This window comes from Pelophylax lessonae (assembly GCF_965119305.1).
Source record: "Pelophylax lessonae genome assembly, chromosome: 5".
Classification (NCBI taxonomy): Eukaryota; Metazoa; Chordata; class Amphibia; order Anura; family Ranidae; genus Pelophylax; species Pelophylax lessonae.
The window spans coordinates 516,770,603-516,783,266 of record NC_138772.1 but is presented as its reverse complement, the minus strand read 5'-3'; the positions used below and the strand labels follow the sequence as shown (position 1 = coordinate 516,783,266).

Here is a 12,664-nt window from a genome sequence, read left to right as displayed (position 1 = left end):
ATTTTGAGCACACATGAGGTCCGGGCTAGTGCTTGGCGGGACCCCATTCTGTCACTGGGAGTGAGGGGCAGAGGTACACTGGACTGGTGGAGTGGCCAAAGTTCAACAGTGTCCCCCTTAAATGCAACATACATTGGGGAAGGTGTGTAGTGACAGGGGATAGGATGCTCTCAGAGGAACTCTATACATTTAACTAATGCCCACAGTGTATAGCTCATCTCTATGCCATGGTACCGCCATATTGTTTGACTTTCATATGAATGCGGCCCCGCCTGGTCCCAGACATTGATGAGCACCTACAAGAGAGGTACCCCCATGTGCATGGTGAGTAGGGCCCGCCCACATGCCTGCCAAAGGATTTGTATTTCTACACATACAGTACAGTGCTGAGATTTACACTTGAAAGACAGAGCAGCTAAGCAGATCACACCTCTTATCGTTAAGGAATATTCTCCCCCAGTCCAGCCTTTTGACTGAACAGTGAACAGCAGAAGACTGATATGGTCGTACCACTACTCACTTAGCAAATACCAAGCCAAATTCAAGTACTTACACTTGTTGCATTTAGAAAATACATTTAGGGACATTTACACTGGGGTGTGGTGGTGAGCTGCATTTTTACTGTCCCTCAATGGCTCCCCCTTTAACTGCAGATGTAGCAGCCGGGGGTGTACATATGGTGTGGTCACAATGCTTTGCTGCGTGGCCATGGCAGGAATTATACCCCTATTAGGACCCATGCAAGTGAGTGGAGCCTCACTGCAACCACCCCACATGCACGCAAAATGAGCTCTTCGGAGAGCAAAGCAAGTGTAAACGAGTCCTAAATGACTAATTGTTAAAAGGATAGCTGCATTTTTAGGTCAGTTATATCTACGTGCAATTAAGTTTGAACTTTACTATACAATGCTTATCTCTCCTTTTATGTCTAAGACACCTTGCTGGCATCGGCATCTTCTCCTCCAGTGCCAGTCTTTGCCCATCTTGATTGGCCTGTGCAGCATGACATCACTTCTGCATATGCGCAGGAGTTCAGTTATCCTGGCACACGGGCAGGGCCGGCGCTACCAGTAAGGCAACCTAGGGCGCAACTTAGCAAGGGGTGCCAGCGGAGCCTGACCCGAGGTAAGTGACTTACGGTAAGTCACTGAAGGGGTTTTAATCAGTGGTGGCCGGCCCGTCCATTAGGGGTGCAGGGGCGCCGCTGCCCCTATCCATGCATTCGGCCCCCTAATCTACAAGCAGGGCGTCGGATGCATGGATTCCGATGAGGGTTTTATTTTGTTTTTTATTTTGAAGCAGGTGATTAGAGCCAGAAGCTCTAATAAGCTTCAAAAAAGGGTGGGCACTGCGCCCTGAGCCCACCCAGTTGTGTGACAATAGCAAATGAATATTTGCTATTGCCACACTGATTCTCCTCCTGGCCAATCAGGAAGCTGGTCCTGAGACCTGTTTCCCAATTGGCCAAAGGAGAAGGCATCCTATTGGCGGAGGAGGAGGGAGGAGAGGGGACATGGAGGAGAGGCCGTGGCCATCCAGAGAAACAAGTTAAATGAACTGGCGCCGGGGGGGGTTGGGGTATATGGTGTGGACTGGACTCTGGAGTGAAATGGGGGATCTGTGGTCAGGTACGTCTCCCGCTCCCCTGACCGATGGAGCACCAGCCACTGGTTTTAACCCATTCAGCAACTTGGGATGGGGGGTGGGAGAGCATAGGGGGGGCGGCAATTTTTTTTTGCCTAGGGCGGCAAAAATCCTTGCTTGAGTGTAAACTGAACTGCGCATGCTCAGTGTATCTTTTTTCTGCAATAAAGAGCCTGCCTGCTCCTATTTATTTATTTTTTTTCACTTTATTTCCACTTTAAGTTCTGTGAATTGTACTGGTTTTATCTACAGGTGCACAATAAATTGATTGTTCCCCCAACTGATTGTGTCCATGAGGCAAGTTAAAACCATACTCAGCAACTGGCTTTAAAAAGTTTTTCAAGGTCCTTCCATCCCCAACAATTACTGATGTAATAGATCTTAGGCACAAAAGTATAGTATAATGAAGCTCACAGCTCAACTTACCACTTCAAACCAGTCTGACATAACATTGAAATTTGGATTGCTTTTGTAGCTTTGAATAACGCAGGATTTAACGCCTTTCCCCGCACATTCAATCATCACCTGGGGGCGATCTACAGACAGCAGCTGCACCTTTTTCATCTCTCTGACACCCCAGAACAGAACCTAATGGAGAAAGAGTGGTCATTGATCTACTTGTCAAACATTTATTATAATAAACAAAAGCCATCAGAAGGAAGGGGTTCAGTAATTTAAAGCTCTCAATTCCTTAACTACCACAAGAGTGCAAGATTATCTGGGGAGTGCGCATAATCTGAGACCTTATCTAAAAAAAGCCATGGTGAGACGGGACTGGTTGTTAAAAGAGGAATACAATTTCCCTCGAGACGTGGCAGGCGATCTGGTCTCCGGCAGCTAAGAGCTCCCTATGTACTCTCTATAAGGAGAAAACCTATAAAATTCTCTACTTCTGGTACCTGAGGCCGGATGTACTCCACGCTATCTATCCCACTAGCTCTGACCACTGCTGGCATTGCTACGGAGATAGAGGTACTCTCTTATATATATTTTGGCCCTTCCCTTTGATCACCCCTCATTGGCGCTCAGTACAACAGCTGCTGGGTAGCCTGTTTAGGTCACCTATCCAATGGTCACCAACATTCTTCCTTCTGGGCCTCTCCCCCTTAAAACTCTCCAACCCCTATAAGAAGCTGTTACACCATATCCTCATGGCAGCACGCTGCCTTGTGTCTGTACATTGGAAAAAACGCTCTCCTTCTCCTGATGATATATATATGAGCATATGTGCTCATACACTCCCTGCGCGCCGAAGTGTGTCTCTCTGCTTTGAAAGGCTATTTTACGCCTTATCTTGGAAAATTTGGCTTGTTCCTTCTACTAACTATACTTAGTGCTCACATTCTAAGCCAGTCTCTTTCGATCTAAGTCCTTCATGTCTTTTCCTACATTTTGGATTTTGGAGCCAAATTTCTTTAAACTCACAAGCCCAAAACAGCTGAGACCTTTTTGGCGCGCTAGGTATAGGAGGCAATCTACTTGCATATGTGCCTTTGGCCACTTTTTATCTATATGGTCGGGCCTAACATCCCCTCTGCAGGAGACCCATCAGGTAGGGTCATTTTGCTGCTTGAACGTGCTGAGCATGTGGAACTAAGCCCGCAATCTATTTTATCTTCTGCTTCACAGTTTGTTGGAGACTTCATGCTTCAGTAAACCATGTAATATATGTCTTCATTTCCCTGAGGAAGCTATTTTGGCGAAACCGGTAGGAAATTGATGTACAAATATAACTGTATTTACTCGTTTACATGAATATGTTTGGATCAAATGTGAAAGCAATTTTATTGGGATTGTATCAGAAATAAAGATGATTTTTTATAAATACTGAATGATTATCTCTTAATACTTATCATGTCCTGAGTACCGTTAAAGTCCCACATTCCCAATTCCCCTCTTTTTGTTCTTTGGTAGTTGAGTGACCAAGGGCAGATTAGCACAGTAGGAAAAAGGAGCTTCATTTTGACTTAGTTTTGTAACACTGGCTTGAAACAACAGTGTATTTGGTCCCTGACTCCTGAACTCTGAATCGCTACTGACTTGGCACACTGAGTCACTTACTACTGACCTCTATAGTCTGCATCGTTTACTACTGACCCCCTGAATCACTTACTACTGACCCCTGAACTCTGTGCTACTTACTACTTACCCCTGAATTCTGCACCATTACGGACTTCTGTACTTTGGATCATTGACTTTTGACCCCTTAACGCTCTGTCACTTACTACTGACCTCTGAACTGTGCATTACTTACTACTGACCCTTAAACTCTGTATTAATTACCACTGACCCCTGCACTCTGCACTACTTGCTACTGATCTTTGAACTCCATGTCACTTACTACAGACCTCTGAATGCTACGTCATTTACTATTAATCTCTGAACTCTATGTCTCTTACTACTGACCCCCGAACCCTGCATTACATACTTCTGACTTTACACTCTTCATTACTTTCTATTGAGCCCTGAATTCTGTATTACTTACTACTGACCCCTGAACCCTGCACTACATACTCCTGACTTTGCACTCTTCATTAAATTCTATTGAGCCCTGAATTCTGCATTACATGCTCATGACTTCTTAATTCTGCCTCATTCTCTACTCACCTCTGAACTCTGTGCTGCTTGCTCCTGACCAATAAACTCTGAATTACTACTGAACACTGCATTACTTACCGTATATACTCAAGTATAAGCCAACCCGAATTTAAGGCGAGGCACCTAATTTTACCACAAAAAACTGGGAAAACGTATTGACTCGAGTATAAGCCTAGGGTGGTAAATGCAGCAGCTACTGGACCTAACTGGACCACCACGAGACCCAAAACAGGGGCTGCGGGAATTTTGCAGGGGCTGCGGACATGGTACAGGAGATGCAGGGCTGCTGTGGGCATGGTACAGGAGATGGTACAGGCATGGCACAGGAGATGGTTCAGGTATGGTACAGGAGATGGTACAGGCATGGCACAGGAGATGGTTCAGGCATGGCAGAGGAGATGGTTCAGGCATGGCACAGGAGATGGTTCAGGCATGGCCCAGATGGTACAGGTATGGTACAGGAGATGCAGTGCTGCGGGCATGGTACAGGGGAATCTCCTGTACCATGCCCGCAGCACTGCATCTCCTGAGAAGATGCAGGGGCTGCGGAGGAGTTTCACTTACCTTTCCGCCTTACATTTAAAAACGGCGCCGCCCGGCGCCAACACGTCACCGCGCATGCGCTGTCTGCCCGGGAATAGCCAAACGTGTAGGGCTTTCCTGAGCGGCAGCGGCGCATGTGCACTGACCGGGGAAAAGGTAAGTGAGACTGTGACTCGAGTATAAGCCGAGGGGGGCTTTTTCAGCATAAAAAAACATGCTGAAAAAGTCGGCTTATACTCGGGAATATACGGTACTACTGGCCCCTGCATTGTGAATGAAAATTTATTCCAAGTTTCTCACTGAAGCTACAAAAGTAGGATAAGGCTGCCCATTTTTCTTCAAACTTTAATCACTTTTTAATTTGGCCTTGCTAGGTTATCTCAAGCTGCTCTAAACCCTTAAACAATGTCCACTTTATTATACTTGCCTTCGGGTGCCCATTGAGTGGCTCATAATATCCAGTGATGGATCTTTTGTCCTTTAAAAATATTGGATAATCTATGGATTTCAGAAGATTGTCTTCTTGTTGTAATTGACATAGAGTCAGGAGGTCCAGGCTCCTGCAGAAAAATACTGTAGCTGCTGACTTTTAATATTAGGACACTTACCTGTCCAGGAATCCAGCGATGTCTTCACCTGAGCCTGAGATTTTTCAATTGGCTATCGGGTGCTGCCACTGCCATCTCCACTAAGGGAAACTGGCAAAAAAGCCTTGTGGCTTCACAGCTGGTCCCAAACTGCGCATTCACGAAAAGCACTGCGCTCTCTGATTGGGCCAGATGCGGGGGAAGGAGGATGGGAGCTAAACTTCTGTCTGAGTTTGCCGCGGTGAATGCAGCCGGAAATGGAAGCGAGTACCTGTCAAAACAGGCACCCGCTCCCCCCCCCCCCCAAAAGGTGCCAAATGTGGCAGCGGAGGGGGGAGGAGGCAGACAAGCAGAGTTTCCCTTTTTGGGTTGAGCCCTGCTTTAATGTATCCTTTCTGCATTAGACAAGAGTACCGTCAGTGGACCAGTGGATAGGTAAAAGATACTCCGTAGCCAACGCTCACAATTCATTTTTATTGAACTTTTGTCGAATAATACAGATATGCAGATAAAATATCCTAAACTTTTCCAACAATCATTTTATGTTCGGAAGTGGATGACGGGAGTACTGTATGCACAATCAATTATACAATAAGCAGATGTTATAACCTGCTGGATAAATGGAAGTTTGCCAAAGAGATAATCATCATTTGAATTCTGGGCATCTGCATTGCATACGATTGCTTAGACTTGATTAATTTTAATGGATTTGGGTGGCATCTGAGTGTGTTTGCCAACTCCATTAAGAATGGTTGTTAGATAGTTTTGCATTTATCATTCTCACACTAGAGTGTTAGGAGAGGTGAGGATTGTGGAAGTGTGTGAATGAATGACTGGACAACTATGGCCTGTTTTTATGGGGAGGGAGTGGGGTGCTCTCTACCTTTTTAAAGAACTGTTGTTATCAATATATTGCAATTTCGACATTCTGAGTAATTCTCACTGTAGTGCCTAAATCACAGTTTCTCTTTTTTTATGTTATATATTTTAAAAAAAAGTGGGGGCACCTGCCCAAAAGTTATTAGAATGTGAACTCTGTCTTACAATAATATCTCTGAAGCTTTTAAAAATTGCCTATTGATTTCTTAGGAAGGGTGGCCCTCAACAAATATCTTAATTTATGTATATATGATTGGTTAAATTCAAAATGTAATATGTTGCAGCTTACTAATCCTTAAGATGTTGTAGCTGCATTCGTTTTCTTTTTTTAAGCTTTTTTTTCCTTCTTTTTTTTTTTCACTTGGTGATTCAGCCAGTATGTCTGTATTTTTTCAGCTTCCTTTGACAAACCATTTACTACTGACAGGCTTACAACTGTAGCGCACCCCCCTAAGAGTTGTTGGTGAATGTTGGCCCTATTTTCCCCTTGGTGCACACACAGCCAGGCACACAGCATTTCCAGTGTACTTACCTCTATTCTGTATTTACTTAGTACTGGACGGATGTTTGATGGGACGGAATAGACTTGACTAGGGTCTGGAGTCTCAATGGGAGGCAGGCTTTGAATTCCGGATTCAGGAATCTGTGCAAATAAGGGAATTATATAGCGATGGAAACCACAGAGCAGACTTGGACTAAGTATTTGGAAATGTAGACATTTGTTAGGGATAGCACATCTAAGTACAATTGTGGAGCCCCTGTAGACTATATATCTAGACTATTTAACTCTACAGAAGTTAGAAGGGTTGCTGTACATAGAATAGACATAATACACTATATCGTGAAAAGTATTGGGATGCCTGTCTTTACACGCACATGAACTTCATGGCATCCCAGTCTTAGTCCGTAGGGTTCAATATTGAGTTGGCCCACCCTTTGAAGCTATAACAGCTTCAACCCTCCTGCGAAGGCTGTCCACAAGGTTTAGGAGTGTGTCTATGGGAATGTTTGACCATTTTTCAAGAAGTGCATTCGTGAGGTCAGGCACTGATGTTGGAGAGAAGGTATGGCTCGCCAAGGTGTTCTATTGGGTTGAGGTCAGGACTCTGTGCAGGCCAGTCAAGTTCCTCCACCCCAAACTCGCTCATCCATGTCTTTATAGATCTTACTTTGTGTACTGGTCCAAATCATTTGGTGGGGGGAGATTATGGTGTGGGGTTGTTTTCAGGGATTGGGCTTGGCCAATTCCAGTTAAGGGGACTCTGTGCAGGCCAGTCAAGTTCCTCCACCCCAAACTCGCTCATCCATGTCTGTATGGACCTTGCTTTGTGCACTGATGCTCAGTCATATTGGAACCGGAAGGGGCCATCCCCAAACTGTTCCCACAAAGTTGGGAGCATGAAATCGTCCAAAATGTCTTGGTATGCTGACGCTTTAAGAGTTTCCTTCACTGGAACTAAGGGGCCAAGCCCAACCCCTGAAAAACAACCCCACACCATAATTCTCCCCTCCACCAAATGATTTGGACCAGTGCACAAAGCAAGGTCCATAATAACATTAGAGGACTTAACTTAAGGACCCAATTAAAAAGCGTGCCATGTTTAATGCACTGTCCCAATATGCTCCGTCAATCATTTGCTTGCAGGAAACACACCTAACACACGACACTGTTTCTCTGTTGCAGAAAAGAAGGTTTCCTACCCAGTACCACTCTGTGTATTCTGCATATGCCAGAGGCTCTTGTATACTAATCTCTTCCAAACTACAGTTTTCCTGCAAGCAAACCTTGATAGATCCTCAGGGCAGATTTCTTCTACTGCTGTGTACTTTGTTCTCTAGACAATGTATTTTGGGGTCTGTATATATTCCTCCACCATATAACAGCGAGGTAATCTGGAGGATAGGTGCATTCTTGGCAGACTACCCAGGGATCCCTCTGCTGGTCCTAAGGGACTTTAATAGTGTATGCAACCCCAGCATGGTTAAAAATCCAGCGTGCCCCCAGGTAGAGACTCCCCTCTATAGGCACTGTAGGGAACTGGGACTACCTGACGTATGGAGACTTAAGAGCCCACTGTCCCATGCTTACTCCTGCTGCTCCGGTACTTATCAGACCCTATCGAGAATAGACCTCTCTCTGGCCACGGACTCTTTTCTACCCTGGGTGCCCAATATACAATATATGACCAGGGGGCTCCCAGATCACTCCCCTATTCTAGTCACTCTAGACAGCATCAAATATGGCCCAGTATACAAGTAAAAACTTACCTGAAACAATTCAAAGGCAGCTAGCAGATCTCCACCCGACAGGTTGCCGCAGAACAAGGGATAATAGGCCAGCTTGGCAGGGGAATAGGTCTGACCTGATAATGTGACTGATGGAGCTGCTACAGTGGATCCAATGTACTCCGGTTTACCCTGAAAGGTAACAACACAATGCCATCTATAGCATGTAACATATACTGGGAGGAACAGGTAATAACACGGGGAATCTATAACATTCTTCATGAAAGTTACTTAAAAAAATGTTTTCAATATTCACTCACAATAGAGATCTAGGTTTTGGATTTGACCTTTAATTATTACTCAGTTTATGAATATATTTACACTTACAGTTTTTTTTTTTTTGCAGATATACAACCTGCAGCTCATAAATTTGTTACTAAACCCAGGAGCCTGCATTCACTATATCTGGTCTCCCACAGTACACAGAACATGGAAATGCAATTATTTTAGTCATGTGACGTCAGACGGGGATGGTGCCACTGCCGCCAGGTGACGAAACGGGGTGGCCCCGGCCCTTGCCTATAAAACAGCTGTCAAAGCTCTAGAGCGGCATACGGTGGGAGGCCTTAGAAGAGTTGAAGCGTCTTTGAATTTTTTTTCTATTTTTTGAGTGCGGTGAGCGTCATGATTGACGATGGATTTACATAGCGGGATACCATTTTTTTATTTTTATTTTTGAAAAAAGGACTTGTCAAAAACTGTCTTTTGTGTTTATTTTTTTTGTACACTTTTTTGGTGAATGGGTAGGGGTACGATGTACCCGATACCCAATCAGATGGGGGGGCGGGATCTGGGGGCCCCCTTCCAGATTACAATAAGCCCCCTACCCGCAGACCCCCACAACCACAACCCAGGGTTGTCAGGAAGAGGCCCTTGTCCCCATCACCCCAAAGCACCCTCCCCATGTTGAGGGCATGGTTCAGTGGGGGGGGGGGGTGCTTGCTCGTTCCCCCCCTATCCTGATCTGCCAGACTGCATGCTTGGATAAGGGTCCTGTATAGGTTTTGGGGGGACCGACAACACATTACAGCCACAAGCAAGTTTAAGTGACATTTTTTCCTTTAGAAATGTCAGTATTGCTGCTGCAAGATTTATACATTGTACAGATGCGCCACTTTACAGGCAAATTATTTAAAGGAATTTTTCATTTTTAGTGTTTCACTTTAAGCTTTAATAAAATTACTGCTGCTGTAAAAATGATCGTTTTTAACCCCCTCCCATCCGCGCTACAGCCTATATACGGCTGCAGCGCGGACTCGAATTTTCGGGAGGCCGTTTTTAAACGGCCTCCAGTGACACGCCCCCCCCCCCGCGCGCTCTTGCGAGCGTGCATCGGGGAGAATCTGTGTCGGCCGTGTCCCTGGGACACGGCCGATCACAGATCGTGGTGAATGGCCAATCACAGCGGCCATTCACCACATGATCAAGCCGTCCAATGAGAGATGATCTCATATGTAAACATATGAGATCATCTCTCATCGCCGGCACTCCTTCCTCACACAGACACTGCAGTGTGAGGAAGGAGGGGGAGTCGACAGCCGCTGGGGACACAGACAAATGTAATCAGGGCACTGATCACCAGTGCCCTGATTACTGAAGGTAAAAAAACCACACACATTGCCCCCCATCAGTGCCCACAGTGCCCGCCATCAGTGCCCCATCAATGCCCACAATCAGTTCCCATAGTGCTGCCAGTCAGTGCCCATCAGTGCCTGCTCATCTAGGCACTGATGAGCACTGACTGGCAGCACTATGGGCACTGAGTGTGGGCACTGATGGTGCTGCCCATCAGTGCTCATCAGTGCCGCCCATCAGTGCTCATCAGTGCCACCCGTCAGTGTCCATCAGTGCCATCCGCCAGTGCCCATCAGTGCCGCCTATCAGTGCCTATCAGTGCCGCCCGTCAGTGCCACCTCTCAGTGCTCAGCAGTGCCACCTCTCAGTGCCCAGCAGTGCCACCTCTCAGTGCCCAGCAGTGCCGCCTATCAGTGCCGCCTATCAGTGCCGCCTATCAGTGCTCATCAGTGCGGCATATTAGTACCTCCTCATCAGTGCCCATAAGTGCCACCTCATCAGTGCCCATAAGTGCAGCCTATCAGTGCCCATAAGTGCAGCCTATCAGTGCCCATCAGTGCCGCCTCATAAGCGCACATCAGTGAGGGAGAAAAATTTATTTTCAAAATTTACTCGCAGAAAATAAGAAAAAAAATTTTATTTTCAAAATTTTCTGTCTTTTTTCTTTTTTTTTGTAAAAAATAAAAAACCCAGAGATGATTAAATACCACCAAAAGAAAGCTCTGTTTGTGTGAAAAAAATGATAAAAATTTCATATGGGTACAGTGTAGCATGACCGCGCAATTGTCATTCAAAGTGTGAGAGCGCTGAAAGCTGAAAATTGGCCTGGATGGGAAGGGTGTTTAAGTGCACAGTAGGCAAGTGGTTAAAAACAATTTTTGCATTGATGCATGTCCCCCAGGACAGTACCAGGGTCCCCATGCACTTTTTATGGCAATAACTTGCATATAAAGCCTAGAAAAGGAGGACTTTTGATTTTTCATGTTCGTGTCCCATAGACTAATAGGTTTTCGCTAGAACCTTTTCCCTGTTCGAGATGTTCTGGTGCAAACCGAACAGGGGGGTGTTCGGCCCATCACTACTCAACATCTACCCTAGCAGATAAACTGAGCACCAACTGAATTTATAAAAGAACTCACATGACCCTTTTGTTAATTCAGTAATATGTGACATTATTTTTCATGCATTAACATTTGAATCCAGCCTGCCCCATTATCTGCCTCAACTTAAAATCAATTAAAGCTGTATTAAACCCAAAAGCAAACATTTATTATTTTACAGCTTACCAATTCTTAGATGTGATGGCTGTATTCATTTTCTTTTTTAGGCTTTCTTTTTTTTATTTTCATCTGGTGATTGAGCCAGCCAGTTTACTATGTTTCAAAAGCTCAAGCTCTCCAGCAGAATGTATCACCTAACATGGATGATACAAACCATTTACCACTGGAAGGGGTGGCTAAAAGGATCAGTATTTTTTTTATTCATGTAAAACCTTTATCCCAAAAAACATTTGTTTGCTGTAACTGATTATAAAGTGTGAGCTGGAGTTTGGCTTAGATACTGTTTTTAAACCTGCTAATACATTTAACACTACCACCCCCTTCAGACTAACTATTCTGCTGTCTGCTGTGTCTCCTGTGCTCATTCAAGAGTAGAAAAATCCAAGTTTGAGACCGCACTCAAGGTGTTATGATGAAATCAAAAGGTTTCTTTATTCCTCATAAATAAAGTAGACAGACAGTGTACAAACAGACGTGTCGGGTTGACGCGTTTCACCATGCTGTAGGTCGCTTACTCATAACCACACTGTGTGTGAGTAAGCAACCTACAGCGTCGTGAAACGCGTCAACCCGACACGTCTGTTTGTACACTGTCTGTCTACTTTATTTATGAGGAATAAAGAAAGCTTTTGATTTCATCATAACACCTTGAGTGCGGTCTCAAACTTGGATTTTTCTACTCTTGGATGACGGATCTGACCTGCACCGGGTTTGGAACATACACCTGAGCGGCTTTCCTTCATTGTCTCCTGTGCTCATTCATCCAGAGATGTGTCTCACTAATACAGGAGGTGTATTACTGGCCAGATCACCAGGTGATAACAGAGGGTAAAATAAAAGAAAACTAATGCAGCCATCAAATCACATGTACTGATTGGTAAGCTGCAATATATTATATTTTAGATTTTTGGTTTTGGGCTTAATACCGCTTTAAATACTAGCTTTGTTCCTTACCAGTGCATCATCATCATACAGCTCTATGACTATGTTCGGTGGGTCATCTACAATGTCCTGCAACTCTCCATGCAAGAGGATGTTGTTAAATAGCAGCATCTGGTTCCATGTGGGTGACAGCGTCTGTGAAATAATCTGTGGGGCAGAAAGACCAAAATCAGGACATCAGGAACATGTGAAACATAAAACAATACTGGCTTACATGTAACAAGCTTAAAACACCAAGGCCTCTTTCACACAAGTGGCCCAACTGCCCACCTAAAACACAACTGAAGGATTCCTTTCACATGCCATGGCTGCAGAAAGTATATTGCACCA

The 12,664-nt window shown here is 44.9% G+C and overlaps 1 protein-coding gene across 1 annotated transcript in view; it reads right to left on the bottom strand.

Moving 5' to 3' along the window:
* FER1L6 (fer-1 like family member 6) overlaps window positions 1–12,664 on the bottom strand; it is a gene marked incomplete at its 5' end in the record, with an annotated part of 316,530 nt that overhangs the window by 114,219 nt on the left and 189,647 nt on the right. The window contains 4 exons of the mRNA XM_082257934.1: window positions 2,071–2,232; window positions 6,784–6,894; window positions 8,520–8,669; window positions 12,347–12,481. Of these exons, the coding sequence (XP_082114060.1) occupies window positions 2,071–2,232; window positions 6,784–6,894; window positions 8,520–8,669; window positions 12,347–12,481 (558 nt within the window). The remainder of the gene's footprint in view (window positions 1–2,070; window positions 2,233–6,783; window positions 6,895–8,519; window positions 8,670–12,346; window positions 12,482–12,664) is intronic.